Here is a 15,583-nt window from a genome sequence, read left to right on the forward strand (position 1 = left end):
GTGACTTGAGGTGAGTTTAAAGGAGGTTGGAAATCTCAATATGTAGTTAAATTGGAAATTAGGATTCAGTTAACTAAGCTAAACTTCCATTTACAATACACATTATGAATTGAATTTTGATTAAATTAAATTTAACATTTCTTTCAACTATAATAAAATGTAAAAGCTACTTATTTGTAGAACAAATAAGTAGCCTTTGTTGAGCTATAACATAAATATATATATATATTTTAAAAAAGCGAAAATAGTTTTAGGATTTTGGCACAAATGTTAAAGTTGATGGGGTGTAAATTTCTCACAAATCACTATAAATACTTTTCCCTATGAGACTTGTCAACCGGAATTCGTACGTCCTATCATGCCGTCGGAACGTGAAGGCAGCACAGCAACACGTGTTGGAGCTTTCTGGAAGCAGACCCTCCTTTCTGTAGCTATCCGAGCCTGAGCAGTGCTAACTCCCTGCCGGCGAGACTTTTTAACTTTACTCGCTAGCTGTACTGCCTCACCATGGCTGCCATTAAAGCGCTGAACCCTAAAGCCGAGGTGGCCAGAGCGCAGGCCGCCCTGGCGGTTAACATCAGTGCCGCCCGGGGGCTTCAGGACGTGCTTAAGAGCAATCTGGGACCGAAGGGAACCATGAAAATGTGAGTGCCTCCGGGGCTCTTTGTGCGGTAGCTAACTAGCTAACATTTGTTAGCTACCGGTAAACTGCTTAGACATCAGTTTGTTTCCTCACGACTCTAATTAATAGGTCGACTGAAAACCTGTAGTGTCTTGTGTAAAAAGTAACAAACCACATTTACGTTATTTTAACCAAGGCCTCACTTGTGTATCCGGGTAACGGGTTTCCTACTGCACGTTGCCATGCCCAGTCATTATCCGCGCTGACACCGCTAAGCTAATGTTAGCATCAGCCACCTAGCTCTCCAAGCTGAGGCTAGCAGCTTAAATCTGTTGTTATAAAGTTTACTGACGTTCATACGATCGTCATCAGATTACATTTAGCGCTTTGTTCTTTAATTACAAATTATATTAAAATCCACCATATAAATGTGATTTCCGTTATTGACTGGACTGCACGTTTTTTTTTTTTCTTTAGAATTTATTTTAGACACGACTGCATAAAACAAATTCTGTTTTTAAAAATAGTATCCAAACGCGGTGCGGGAGGTTGTAGTTATTCACCTTCTGTCATATTAAATATTTGTTTTGCTACTTGCAGGCTGGTATCTGGTGCAGGAGACATAAAGCTGACCAAAGACGGAAATGTCCTGCTACACGAGATGGTAAGGAAGGAAATGCTTTTTATTCTGCATGTCTAAACATTCATCCCCTTTGTGTTGATCAATCAAGTTTATTTGCATTGCACTTTTCAGCAGTTCAAACTGCTTTACATTATAAAAATACAAAGTTAACAATTGAGAAAACCAGTAAACATTAAGCGTCAAAATTACATTTTCATGTGTAATAATATGGCTACTCTTAGTATAAACTGTTTTGTACAACTAGGAGACCACCCCCAATCTGCTTCTGCATCCTACTCCAATCGATGCAATACTTAAAAAAATTCAAATTCAGTACCTGTAGTTTACAGTATCAAATTAATGTTATAAAACTACTAATTAAAATGCAACGGTATAAAGTTTCACATCTTTAAAAAAACAAATTTCATCACGTTATTGACTGTTAGCTCTCATTAGGGATGATCAAGCTATGCCGCAGCTGTCGTTTTGGGCTAACTTCTGAATATAAGTCCTATTTCTAAATGAATATGAAGCATGAGAAAAACCTGAAGGTTAATTACATAAATAATGCGCACAGCGAACACCCAGGGATGCTACCGTGGCTTTCCCTGGTCTCCTGTGTCTGTGCTACAGTAACTCTGATTTGTACCTCTGCATCAGGAGAGCCGCCTTCTCTCCTGCATGTATTCAGCGAATCAGAATAACCTTTACCTCTGTAACTATTTCTAATCGAAAAGTCCAGTTTGCAATTGTGTCATTCTATAACCTGCTGTTTGGTGTTTATGCCAGCTGGAGTCAAGATAATTATTAGATTGAAAAATTTGTTTGTTTTAAGCAAATTCAACACCCGACAGCGTCACTAATTGCCAAAGTAGCCACGGCGCAGGATGACATCACAGGGGACGGCACCACCTCCAACGTCCTCATCATCGGAGAGCTGCTGAAGCAGGCTGACCTCTACGTGTCAGAGGTAAGAGTTCGATGGACGATGAGACGATGTCCACGTTCAAGACCCGCTGCACGTTATTGTTCACATCCGGAAAACGCTGGAGGGGAGAGAGATTATTCTCTTTACATGCCATCCATAGCCGCTCTGCTGTAGATGTTGGTATTATTAATTTAGTGCAGTACTCCACAGCAAAGGTAAAAATAACAGAAAAACGGTTAAAGCACAATTCAAAACCACTTTTTTCTCACTTTCTGTGTCAGCTACGCTACACGCAGACTTGTTGCCATGACAACTGACAACAACGCCACTTTATATTTCAGGATTTGCCAGAAACGAACATTTCCCACACAAAGAACAGATAATTGTGCATCTGTTTTTTAGGCTGAATGTTTATTTTGCAATTATTAATAAGTGATCGCTGTGGTAAATTAGCTACTGATGCTATTAGCTAAGCTAACACAGCCGTGGTTGATTAGCTAATTTAAAAACCTGCTGTACCATCTGTTGGAGTCGGTGTTTAGGTCACCCTTCTTTTTTTTAACTGAACTGAAACACACCGCATTACATCTACATGTTGAGGTTTTCAAAGTCAAGCCAGCATCACTGAACTACTTTTTTCTCCTCTACGTTTTTCTTAAAACTTTTTCCTGGCCTTGTTATCTAGTTGTCATAGTCTTGACAATTAGCATCAAACCACTGCATCTCTTTTTGTTTTATATATCAGCCGTGTTTTTTATATTGGTGCGTTTATATTGATGACTTAACAGCTAATGCTAGTCATTGTTGGCTAGCAGCTTTTTGCCCTCCAGCAGGGAGATGGGGCAGGATGTTTCGTACATGGCGTCACGCTGCACAGGATCTACGTTCTCTAAACCTTCCTAACTGTTGTCTGGTTTTAAATGAACACATTTCTTAACTCGTTTCCGGTATGGTTCTGCAGGGCCTTCATCCAAGAATAATCGCCGAAGGCTTCGAGGCAGCCAAAGAGAAAGCCCTGGCTGTTCTGGAGGAAGTGAAAGTGACTCGGGAAATGGACAGAGAAACGCTCATCAATGTCGCCCGGACTTCTCTGAGGACCAAGGTCCACACAGAGCTGGCAGACCTGCTTACTGAGGTGAGGCGTTTAGATCGACCTCTGTGTGCTTCACTGAACCAGTTTAAAAAACTCTTTTTAAACCGTTTCTCAGGTTGGAAATCTGAGAAACGGTTAAAATGTAAATCCTTCTGGTGTTGAGCAGGTTAAACAGAAACGATAAAATGTTAATTTTCTCCTGCTTCAAATGAGAATCTGCTGCTTAATTAGTGCAGGAAGAAGGAATGATGCAATAGTAACGATTTTTCTGACTCTTTATTCTTTTCTTTTCTCATTTTCTCATGTTGCTATTTGAGCTTTTACATTTCAGCCACTTGATCATGATTATGTTGTGCATCTGGAGCAGTTTAATGGCCTTCCAGTTGTCCAAATATGTGGAAAGCACTTGAAATATGAGTCCAGAGTCCTTTGATGGAAAAATGAACATCAAGACGTCCAAAATAAAAAAAAAACAATAAAACTTTGCTACATGATAAACCTTCCTATTATCAGTCAAAAACTTAGATGATATTGTTCTGACAAAATCACATTTGATAATAAATCTATTAAATCTTAACTGAAAAGTAGAAATTTGTCGTTTTTCTACAGTTTTAACTTTATTTTACGCAGTGTAGTGAAAGAATAAACAAAGTTAAATGCAAAGAAAAATAATTTAAAATAAAAGCAAACAAGAGAGGAAGTTGAGACAAAGTTTGTTTATATAGCACATTTCCAACAGCCTCAGCTGCCCAAAGAGCTTCACAACAAACATCATCCCAGGTGGATAAATGATAAAATGGAAATCTAAAATTAAGTTTATTAAAATCAATAAGACGATTATAAAATTTCTGAAAAATCCAAAACAACTCAAGCTGCAGGGATTTCTACACATTCAAGTCTTAATGCAGCTTTGGTCCTCATTTTATTTATTTTTTATATTTCACTGATTGTGTGTGTAAATGGAAAACTTTGAGTCTTCACTTTGTCACTGTTTCTACCCAGAAGAGTGTCGTAGTTTCCACAAAACGTTTGCATTGGGTAGGATTGGAAAAAGATCGGACTGCGATCAAAATGAAAACGTTAATCTCCAGCTTTAAGTTTGCTCCAAACTATTTATTGGCCTCATTAAACATTAAAATGACGTTAAATACTTTAAGAAATGCTGATCCAGTCTTTCTGTCCTCAGGCTGTGGTGGACGCCGTGCTGGCCATCTCCAAACCCAACGAGCCCATCGACCTGTACATGGTGGAAATCATGGAGATGAAGCACAAGACTGAGAGCGACACACAGTCAGTTTCAACAGAACACAAAGACTTCTTTATCATCTCTGAGAAATCTAAAACCCGACCCTGCTTTTCTCCAGACTCATCAAAGGTTTGGTTCTGGATCACGGCGCCAGACATCCGGACATGAAGAAGAGGGTGGAGGACGCCTACGTTCTGACCTGCAACGTCTCTCTGGAGTACGAAAAGACGGAGGTCAACTCCGGCTTCTTCTACAAGAGCGCCGGGGAGCGGGAGAAGCTGGTGGCCGCAGAGAGGAAGTTCATCGAGGAGCGCGTGCAGAAGATCATCGCCCTGAAGAAGAACGTCTGTCCCAGCGACGACAAGGGCTTCGTCGTCATCAACCAGAAGGTAGGCGAGTTTCAGCGCAACATGGTGACGATGTTAGTCTGTTGATGTTTATCCGCTTAGAGTCCAAACGTTTTGCAGCATTGACCAAAAAAACCCCAAATCAGTCAAATGAAGTAGAGCAATATTTATTGTAGATCAGGGTCACTATAGATGGAAAGAAATGAGTAAATTTCTGCCAAAATCTCAGAAATTTTCCAGAGAACTTGGGAATTTTCAGTAACAACAAAAAAAAAAAATCGACATTTAAATTCTGAAATTTCCATATTTGTTTTTATAGAAAATTTCTGATCTAAAAACTGGTTGTTGTTTTTATTTCTAGAAAAAGTCCTTGTTTTGTAGAAATCTACTTTCTTTGCAATTGTCAAAACCCAAAAATTTAGTAATAAATTTCAGAATATTTTCTTTGGAAAACTTGGATAGTTTGATGTATTTTTTAGTACAAAAACTGTCACAGTTTTTCCCAAATTTACAAAAAAAAATGAAATTGTTTTTCGTTCCAAAAATGTTTTTGTAAAAAAGTTTGTACATTTTTTACTTTTTTATTTTTAAAATTTTTTGTATTTTGTTTTGTAAAAACAATTATAAATCTAAATCTTTTTTTTTTTTTAAGATTTAGCAAATAAATGACCTCATTTTTTATAGAAATTTTCTGAGATTACTCTCAAAACTTGAGTTTTCAGACAAAAATGTACTTTAATTTGTATCATCCTTGAGTTGCAGTTGGGGCCACAAACGGCCCCCGAGCCGCTCTTTGTCCCCCTGACTCAGCAGGATTAAACGCGCAGTGCGTTTAAACCCAGGGACGCCAACGTGGCTCTGCCTGGTGTTTTGTTTCTGTGCCACAGTAACGCTCATCTCTGCGTCAGGAGAGTCGCTCCTCTGCCGCTTGTATTCAGCGGATCAGAACAGAACTAAAGCATTAATTGGTTTAATTAACGATGGTAAATGGGCTCGTCTCTCCTCCTGCTCAGGGTATCGACCCGTTCTCCCTGGACGCTCTCGCCAAGGAGGGAATCGTCGCTCTGCGCAGAGCAAAGAGGAGGAACATGGAGAGGTAAGAGATTGGAAGAGGAATACGTTTATCGTTTGCATTCCTCACAAAAACAACTGCTGGCACTTTTACATGTTAAATTTATAAAGAAAAGCATTTTTTCCCCTGAAATAATGGGTGGTGATCACTTTCACTCTGTGCAGGTTTGGGGTTTTTGAAGATCCCTCATATTTTCCTGTTCTAATCACAAACATCAAACCTTACATGTTACAGAGTTCCTGGAAAACAGGAATTTTCCAATTATGAACAGCTGTGTGAAAAATAGAAAATTATTATAATGTAGATCATGAGTATTACTAGTTTTACTGAGCGAGACCGTTTTTACGTGTCCACCATCTTAGATTTAAACTAAAGGGAGAAAAATGATTTTCCACGAATTCTGTCCGTCTCACTTTAAAAGTCTAAGTATTATAATTTTTAAAATAAAGCTGAAGCAAGTTGCTTTTTTTTTTCATCATTTGTTGAATTTACAGATGATAAAAACCCAAACCAGGTCATTATTTTACTCTCCAAACTTCAAAATATGAATTAAAGAGAGAGATTTGAGTGTCATGTTTGTTTATTTAAAGTCTGAACCTTTATTTTTCAGGCTCACTCTCGCCTGCGGCGGCATCGCCATGAACTCAGTGGATGACCTCACGCCTGAGTGCCTGGGTAACGCTGGGCTGGTTTACGAACACACACTAGTGAGTACAACAGATTTATTTCTCGTTCAATCTTTTAAGACAGATGTTTTACTATGTTCGATCTGTTTTTCTACAGGGGGAGGAGAAGTACACGTTCATTGAGAAGTGTGGGAACCCTCGCTCCGTCACGCTGCTGGTGAAGGGCCCGAACAAACACACCCTGACGCAGATCAAAGACGCCGTGAGGGACGGCCTGCGGGCCGTCAAGAACGCCATCGAAGACGGTAACAAACCAATAAACATAAAACATGCAGCTTTTAAATTTAGGTGTGTCCACTTGAAACATCTGCAACAGGGAATTTTGGCCAAAATTGTAGATTCAAAAATGCTAACAGGCCAAAAAAAACAACTTAAAATCAAAAGAAGTAGATTATTGTAGATCCAAAACTTGAAATGGATTTTTACGACAGAATATCAGGGCTTATGTAGATAGAAAAAAAGGAGTAAATTTCTGCCAAAAACTCAGAAACTTTGTGATTAATCTCAGTTTTTTTTTTTTTTTTTTTTTTTAAACATTTCAACCTTTTTTTCTGATATTCATTTGAAAATTTCTTCTTTTCTTTTTTGCCCCCTAGCAAATAATTGTCATTGATTTGTTTGTTTTTGGGGGGTTTTCCAGAAAATGTCTGAGGTTACTTGCAAAATTTGAGTTTTTTGACAGAAATTTACTTTTTTTCTTTTTTTCTGCAACAGTCATAATACGCCGCAACAGATTTTGCACATTTGCCGTCTTAATAAATTGCATCCAGTTTTCAGTTTCTTTTTGTCTCAGTTGAATGAATTTATTTTCAGTAGTTGGAGCAGGATTTCGGTCACTTTGTTTCAAAACGTTTGCTTTATTTATTCGAGTTTAAGAAAGAATAAAAGCTGGTTTGGGTGCATCAGAGTCTCTGGATGAACCTGGTTTTACTGTTTGTTAAAACGTCCGTTATAAGAACACGAGTACTTTGTGTTGTACTTTATATTTTTCTGTGTAATAGTTATTTTGGTATCAGTTGATCATAACTCTGATCATGAATTAAAAGTCTCATCTGCCTCTACGGGTCAAATCAATTTAATTGCAGTTTGACGCCCCTGACTTAGTTTGTCAGAAGTAGCGTTGGAGGCTCTTCAGTTTGCTAGTATTTGTAAACGTAATGTTTTGAAATACAAAGTGAAGTGAATTTTGCACAGCGAACACCCAGGGACGTTACGGTGGCGCTTCCTGGTCTCCTCTGTCTGTGCCACAGAAACTCTGATCTTTTCCTCTGCATTGGGAGAGTTTTGTCTCTCCTACATGTATTCAGTTGATCAGAACAGATTCCTTGACTTTTATTATTATTATAAACTCTGTAGGATGGAGGATTAATTTTAAATATCATTTTGTGTGCTCAGGTTGCGTTGTGTCCGGCGCCGGGGCGTTTGAAGTCGCTGTGGCGGACGCTCTGGTGAAACACAAGCCCAACGTGAAAGGCCGAGCCCAGCTGGGGGTCCAGGCCTTTGCAGACGCTCTTCTCGTCATCCCCAAGGTGACCCCCCGTTGACCTTTTCTCTTAAGATAAGATCGTTTATTTGTTCTGCGTGAACACTGACACACAGTGTTAATGTTTTAAGTGTTTACACTTAGCTGAGCTGCTTGCAGATTTCATTTTTTTAAGTTCATGCTGTATTAATATTTGTTTTTTATTCTTCCTTGTTTGCAGGTTTTGGCCCAGAACTCGGGCTACGACCCTCAGGAGACTCTGCTGAAGCTGCAGACGGAGTACAAAGAGTCCGGTCAGCTGGTCGGAGTCGACCTCAGCACCGGTAATCATCGCATCGATTTATGTGCAGCTGTGCGCAGGATGAAGCTCGTTCTGACCTGAAATCCTGTTTGTTTTGTTCTCAGGGGAGCCGATGGTGGCCGGGGAGGCTGGAGTTTGGGACAACTACAGTGTGAAGAAGCAGCTTCTCCATTCCTGGTGAGGATCCACTTCTAAGATTCCTCAGTCCTCACAGAGTTTCCTCCATCTCTAACGCGTCTCTGTGTTTTACAGCACGGTGATCGCCAGCAACATCCTGCTGGTCGATGAGATCATGCGAGCCGGACTCTCTTCTCTGAAAGGTTAAGGAAGAGCGGCGGTGTTTGTCCTCCAGTGATAGTTGTTTACCTGATGGTTCAGTCAACGCCACCCAGCTCTCGGCACTCTGAAGCTCCCCAGTCGATGGCAAACCTGCGGCGGCCATCTTAGCATCAGAAATCATCGTTCACCTGCTCATGTTTTCATGATTTGTGCCCCTCTCTGGAACGATTGGTTTATTTATGCAATTTTTTTTTTGTTAAAAGCACTGACCTGCAGTTCTGTTTCTACCCAATAAAAAAGTTCTTGGCTTGCAAGATTTGGTTGTTTCTTATTTCAAGAGAAAATGAATTTAAAAATTAACTCGGTTCCTTTTAAGGATAAAAATAAAACTTCAGAAGTCTGAGGTTTCTAACTGAATCAGGTCTTTGTGATTTGCTGCAAGTTATCAGTCAAGGTGTCCAACCTTTTTGTGAAGTCGACCAAAATTGTCAAGTCAAAATGGTCGGGCGCCTAAAAGCATAAAATGTGAAACATTTTGATTTTTTTTTTTTTTGCTGAAAATTTAATTTGCTGTGCAATATTTTAATGAAAAGGAAAAGGTCGTTGGAGGAAATACATGTTATTGTGGATTGAAGTGCATAAGGTTCTGCATATTTGCCTCAAAAAAAATTTCCAAAGATTTTGAAGGTCGCTTTTTATTGAATTAGTTTTTTTTTTTTTGGTCTATTTCTAGAAATTAACGGGTCGGGTCACTTTCTCTGGAAATACTTTCAAGTCATTTGAGTGCAAAGTCTGGTTTAAGTGAAAGTCGTGCTAATGATCAACTTAAAAATTACACCAAGCTGTGACTATTAAAATGCTTTTCACATCTAACGTTATAAAAGGATTTTAACTCGGCAGTAAATAAAATCTCCAGCTGCATCAATCATCTGCTGGTGGGTTAAATTTGTACCAATCTCAAAATGCTGTGGGGGGCCACAAAAAAATCCATCCATTTTCTTGCACCCTTGTCCCTCGGTGGGGTCGGGAGGTGCTGGTGCCTCTCCAGCCAGCGTACCGGGCGAGAGGCGGGGTCACCCTGGACAGGGCGCCAGTCTGTCTCAGGGCAACACAGAGACACACAACCTCACACCTAGGGGCAATTTTTGAGAGGCCAATTAACCTGACAGTCATGTTTTTGGACTGTGGGAGGAAACTAGAGTACCCAGAGAAAACCCACGCATGCACAGGGAGAACATGCAAACTCCATGCAGAAAGACCGGGGCCGGGAATCGAACCCAGAACCTTCTTGCTGCAAGGCAACAGCTCTGCCAACTGCGCCACTGTGCAGCCCACAAAAAATCCAGGGGCCACAAATGGCCCTCTGGACACTTTGCACATCCCTGTACTTGTATATATAAATTTCAAAATTTTAACCTGCTAATACAAGATTTATCATTTCATGTCATGAGTTAATTTTCACAAAAAATAACTATGCAGTTATTTCTATTTCTATTATTTCTACAAATCTGTTGGCAAAATAATGTAAAATAGTTACAATCACATTTTAATTCAATTTAAGAATCCCCCTGAGTTCACACTTTTCATCTCTTAGTTTACAAATGAGCAAAATTACATAATTGTACAATATCAACCAGTAGAAAGATATATCTTACCAGTTTTCTATAAATAAACTCCATGAGCAGCATGAAGAAAATATGGAGCGGCAAGATTGTTTTGTAAACTGTTTCTACAAAATTGAGGAAGAGACGAGACAAAATGAGTAAAGTGATAATGTTTGGGACCGAATCCACATCAAAAGAGAACCTTGCTTAGTGAAACGTGGTGCTGATTGTTTCATACTGTGAGATATAAAATAAAGTTTACAAATGTCCGTTTTGACAGAAATCTAAAGCTGAAAATGAAAGAACATTTGCAAAAGCAGAGTTCAGAGCTATCTGTTAGAAAATCTGTGATCACAGAGATGTGAATATCTTGTGATGTTCAGTTTTTAAGGCAGAGACATGGCATGTACTGTTGAATGCTGAATATAAATTAAAGGGATCATTAAATAAATAATAGTTTAAGGGTGTGAGACACTTATGCAACCAGATTATGTCACATTAGAGGTAGAGCAAGATTTTAAGTTGCTTCACATGATTCACCTTTTTGTATGTCATCATAAACTGGTTATGTAATATTGGTGTATAGACTTTCATACACGATATCAGTGTTAAATAAGTGTTTATGGTCCATATATCAGATTTGGAATAAGGTTATGAAAAGTATTTATAGAAAATATTAATTATTTTTGTCATATTATGCCTTTATAGACTTTTGTGCACTTTTACACAACTAATATTTTATTTTTCTAGACTTTTACTATAGTTAGTGAGATTCCAGCCATCTGAAATTACTGTTCGTTTTTCTTATCCTAAGCGGAACCTTTGAACACGGAACGCTTCTCACGTCACACAGATTTTTTTTTTGAGCCGACAAAAAGAAAAAGGAACAATGCAACAAAATAAAATTTAAAAGCTTTTGGAAATAAACCCGTGTTTATTAGTGAAATGTTAAAGTTTCATGATAGTTTTTAAGTTTAGCCTCAGCTCGCGGACAGAAACTGTAAAAATGGACGTTAGAACCGTTTTCTGGTTAATTGCTGTTTTACTACCAGAGTTCGGTAAGATCTCATTTTACAAAACACATAAATGTTAAATGATTAAACCTTTATCAGAATGGGACTGGTTTCCTTCTGACAGCCGCTGGGGAGATGGTGAACATCCCCGCAGGAAGGCTGGAGATGGGAACCAGAGCAGCGGACAGCAGGGACGGAGAGTCCCCGGTCAGGGCGGTGGAGGTGCTGCCGTTCAGAATAGACAAATATCCGGTCACTAATTCAATGTTCAGGTAACATACCAATAAACCAGACACTCACATGGACAATATATCTATTTAACGCATTGTTTAGTTAGCTTTTTTGTTCCTCTTTGCTCTCAACAGAGACTTTGTGCGAACAGAGAAGTATAAAACCGAGGCTGAGACATTTGGATGGAGTTTTGTGTTTCAGGACTTTGTTTCAGAAGAACTGAAGAGCAAAGTGACACAGAGGATAGAGGTGAGACTGAAAACATGACCAGAATGACACAACCAGCGACACAAAAGCTGAAGTTTGCAAACTTTGCAGCTTCAGTTGTTGTCTTTGGGGTGTCCAAAGTGAGGCCCGGGGGCCGTTTGGAGCTCTCTGAATGATTTTTTTGTGGACCCTGCTGAAAAATAAGAGTGCCTCAATGAAAGAGCAGCACAGAGATGCAAATTCCTAGGTAAATTAATAATTTAAAATAAAACTTCACAAATAAACTTCTTGTGATATTATAAATGTGTTATCTGCTCAGTAATAAACAAGATGGATAGGACCTTGTTTAAGTTAAGATCATTGTTTAAGTTAAGAGTCCAAGCTCAGCAACAAGAACAGCATGGGAGTAACTACTACTTTTGTTGCTGCATTTATCAAACAAACAAAATAAAATAAAGTAGCCAACATTTTATTTTTAGATTTTTTCTATGAAAATATTTCTTTAAAGGATAAAAAAGTCGTGTCCATTTGCATTTTGCTTGCAGGCTGCATTCCAGAGTTATGGTCTGGGGCCAGACAGAATCATTCATTGGGCTACAAGTGGCCCCCAAATTACACTTTGGACACCCCAGCTTTAAATTATTTTCCTTTCTCTGCTATCTAGTCTGCCCCCTGGTGGCTGCCCATAGAACGAGCCTTTTGGAGACAGGTAAGTTTTACGGTTTTCTTTCCCGCTGAGCGCATTCCTTAAGCCTCGCTCCTCCTTGTCTCTGCTCAGCCTTCAGGGCCCAGTTCAGGTATTCTGGAGCGTTTGGACTTCCCGGTGGTTCATGTGAGCTGGAATGATGCGCAGGAGTTCTGCAAGTGGAAAGGCCACAGACTGCCCACAGAGGAGGAGTGGGAGTGGGCGGCTCGAGGAGGACTGCAGGGTAAATGGCGCCGAACATCGACTCTCACAAAATAATAGACCCACATTTGATTGGTTAATCTGCACAGCAAGTTAATAAAAAAAAACATTTTCAGGAGTTTTATCACTATCAAAATTAAAGTAACATCCAAATATAATGATTTAATGTTTAGTACACTAATCAGACATTTAAATCTATATTAACAGTTTTTCTTAGACAGTGACAGTGACACATTTTTTTTTAACAGAATAAAACTTTTTTTTATTTGAATTATTTTCTTGTTTCTTTTTCTTCCATGATTTCTGTGATCCAGGTCGGACGTATCCGTGGGGAAACAAGTTCCAGCCTAACAGGACCAACCTGTGGCAGGTCAGATTGTTTTCATTTATTTTTTAAATATAATCATTCATGCTAACTTCTCTGCTATTTTAAGTTAACACGTAAACCTGTCACAATAAACAATAAATAAATTAATTGCATAATGAATTAAAATGAATGCAAATCTTGTCACAGAGATGCTCCCTCTCCCTGTCGTTCCTTTCTCTGCTATTTTTCTCTGAAGTTGTTATTCTGCCTCTTTCACCTGTTTTCCTTGTCTAATCTGAATGGCTATTATATTTTTGTAATACAATTTTGTTTACAGAGATTTCATAATTTAATCTTTTTGTTTTGTTTGGATATTTAAAATGTTTTCCGGTTCCACTCTTAAATGTTTTTTATTTTTTTATTTTTGAAATTGGTCTCAAAATGACAATTTTATCATTTATCGCAATAATTTCTGGGACAATTTATTGTTCAGGAAAATGTGTTATCTTTTCCATTATTGTCTCTTTCAGACAGAAAACAAACTGTGTCCTCCTGTGTGTTTCAGGGACAGTTTCCAGACGGAGACACTGCGGAGGACGGATATCACGGCATCTCGTCTGTCACTGCTTTTCCTCCTCAGAACAGTTACGGTAATGGCGCCTTAGCTAACTTAAAATACAAAAACCAAAAGTATTTTTATAATTGCAGTCAAAAGGTAAGGTTAATAAGTATTTAGTTTTACGTTGGCTGCTCCTGCAGGACTGTACGACATGATGGGAAACACGTGGGAGTGGACGTCCACACGCTTCCCGGCAGCTCAGCCCACCTACGTTTTACGCGGCGCCTCTTGGATCGACACAGCGGACGGCTCAGCCAATCACAAGGCTCGGATCACAACCAGGTGAGTTGCTTTTATTTTTATTCAGTAACATTTTATTTGAAGAAGACTGACATAACACCCGTCATAAACATGATGGAGGTTTTGTAAATGCTGTGCAGTTTTTTAAATAATGTCACTTTTCATGCAAAGTTGACACTTTTAATGTAACTTTGCATTAAAAATGTCGTTATTTACCAAATGACACTTCCTGAAAACAGTTGTAAACATCTATGACGACTCCATGTTCATGACAGGTGTTGTGTCAGTCTTATGCACAGCCCTCCAACCCCTGAAGTGTCTTTGGGGGTAAAACAGCTTTAACTGTGATGCCTCAGGGCTGCTGTGAAGACAGACTGACGGTTCTGGTTGTGTGTTTCAGGATGGGTAACACCCCAGACTCCGCCTCCGACAACCTGAGCTTCAGGTGTGCAGCCAGTTTGGGACAGAAAGAGAAAGCTGAACTTTAGCAACAAACTGTTTATTGTTAATTATTTTGATTTAGAGTAAATGGAAGGAATGATTTAAATTCAGGGCTGACAGGGAGGAAGTGGATTTCTTTTCACTGTTTTTGGAAGAAGTCCAGTTGTTTTGTGTCGACGCACCGAGGGCCACCATGACGGGACCCCAGGAAGTCTGAACACTTGAGAAGCAACTATGATCTCTCCTATGGAGAAACTTCTTTCTACACTCAAATTCAACAAATAAACACTTAAGAAATAAAACTCACTGCTTCTAATTAAGTTTATTTGCAACATAGAAACATCTTGTCTCCTGAGACAAAAAACATTAATTAATTCACTGAACAACTGAAAGAGGACTCTTCCCTCTTCACGCTGAGATCTCTTTGTTGAGTTTTCTACGTGACAAGAGACCAAATCAGGGCTTTAGTTTAGTCACAGAAACCCGAATCCCTCCGTTGGCTCTTTCTTCACTTCCTCATGTTAATTGACTCATTTTGAGAACTTTGGTCTTGGTTTAAGTATTAAGTCGCTGTTTAAAGTCACTGCGGAGGGAAGTGTTGATTTATTTTTAATTTTACATGACAAGCAGAATAAAAGCTGGTTATGTAAACACCTGTTAATCCCAGAAAAGCAATCGTGGATATTTGCCAATCATGCCGCCGGTAAATGAAGCAGCCAGCTTGTTGCATGTGAGCAGGGTGAGTCTGCACCTCCACAGTTCCTGTCTGAAACTCGTCTGCACAGTTTCTGCTAAATGGAGCCACACACATTTATCTGCACGTGAAACCACCAGCCCTACATTCAAGTTTTCATGTCCGTTAGTGGGAATGCATGTGGAAGTTAAACCCTGGTTTTAATGCAGAAAGTAAACATTTATGATTTTTACCTTACAACATCCTTCGCTTCTCCGAAACAAAATCCACTGACCCAATAACCCAAATAACTTGAGCTGTCTCATTGGTTTCCAAACACCAATTAATCAGTTGAACGTCAAGACAATTTGTGGTTTCATGTCCTAATCAGTTGCTAGGCAACCAGCCGTTTCACCTCCACCCAACTTCACGTTAAACTGATGAAAACCTGTTGAATCCTCGTTTCACTGCAGCGCTGGTTGAACCAGACATTTCACCTTTAATGCGTCGGTGAAGTAGTTTTACGTGTTGCGGTCGGGTTTCTCTCACACAGAGCAGAAACGTGTTTGTTGTCTGTTTCGACACAGAGCGAATAAATACAGGAAGGCGAGGAGAATGCAATGCTCTTCATCCGTATGAGTCACTGCTCCCAGCGTTTGGCT

General features: G+C 39.3%; 2 protein-coding genes and 1 non-coding gene across 3 annotated transcripts; all 3 read left to right on the forward strand.

Annotated features, from left to right (window-relative positions):
- Positions 1-367: 367 nt before the first annotated feature.
- Positions 368-8,993, forward strand: cct6a (chaperonin containing TCP1, subunit 6A (zeta 1)). Its single transcript, XM_008427413.3, has 13 exons — positions 368-644; positions 1,223-1,286; positions 2,080-2,214; positions 3,134-3,307; positions 4,452-4,555; positions 4,630-4,900; positions 5,872-5,954; positions 6,541-6,637; positions 6,714-6,861; positions 8,012-8,145; positions 8,320-8,422; positions 8,505-8,577; positions 8,653-8,993. The coding sequence occupies exons 1-13, from the start codon at positions 508-510 to the stop codon at positions 8,723-8,725; spliced, it is 1,596 nt and encodes a 531-aa protein (XP_008425635.1). The 5' UTR covers positions 368-507; the 3' UTR covers positions 8,726-8,993.
- On the forward strand, positions 1,814-1,950 carry LOC145554967 (small nucleolar RNA SNORA22). The gene has a single exon (XR_014091021.1). It is a non-coding gene; the product is annotated as a small nucleolar RNA SNORA22 (small nucleolar RNA).
- Positions 8,994-11,117: 2,124 nt separating the features above from the next.
- Positions 11,118-14,550, forward strand: sumf2 (sulfatase modifying factor 2). The gene is made up of 9 exons (XM_008427412.3): positions 11,118-11,341; positions 11,421-11,568; positions 11,662-11,776; positions 12,399-12,443; positions 12,513-12,663; positions 12,956-13,011; positions 13,514-13,598; positions 13,708-13,849; positions 14,208-14,550. The coding sequence occupies exons 1-9, from the start codon at positions 11,242-11,244 to the stop codon at positions 14,293-14,295; spliced, it is 930 nt and encodes a 309-aa protein (XP_008425634.1). The 5' UTR covers positions 11,118-11,241; the 3' UTR covers positions 14,296-14,550.
- Positions 14,551-15,583: the final 1,033 nt, after the last annotated feature.

This window comes from Poecilia reticulata, chromosome 14 (assembly GCF_904066995.2).
Source record: "Poecilia reticulata chromosome 14, P_reticulata-male-v2, whole genome shotgun sequence".
NCBI classification, from domain to species: domain Eukaryota; kingdom Metazoa; phylum Chordata; class Actinopteri; order Cyprinodontiformes; family Poeciliidae; genus Poecilia; species Poecilia reticulata.

Excerpts from the sequence above, each read along its gene's own strand:
- cct6a (XM_008427413.3), top strand. The coding sequence starts at position 508 with ATGGCTGCCATTAAAGCGCTGAACCCTAAAGCCGAGGTGGCCAGAGCG. Across the intron at positions 6,638-6,713 it reads TGGTTTACGAACACACACTA|GGGGAGGAGAAGTACACGTT; the intron begins GTGAGTACAACA and ends GTTTTTCTACAG. Across the intron at positions 8,423-8,504 it reads CGGAGTCGACCTCAGCACCG|GGGAGCCGATGGTGGCCGGG; the intron begins GTAATCATCGCA and ends TTTTGTTCTCAG.
- sumf2 (XM_008427412.3), top strand. The coding sequence starts at position 11,242 with ATGATAGTTTTTAAGTTTAGCCTCAGCTCGCGGACAGAAACTGTAAAA. Across the intron at positions 11,569-11,661 it reads GTCACTAATTCAATGTTCAG|AGACTTTGTGCGAACAGAGA; the intron begins GTAACATACCAA and ends TGCTCTCAACAG. Across the intron at positions 13,012-13,513 it reads ACAGGACCAACCTGTGGCAG|GGACAGTTTCCAGACGGAGA; the intron begins GTCAGATTGTTT and ends TGTGTGTTTCAG.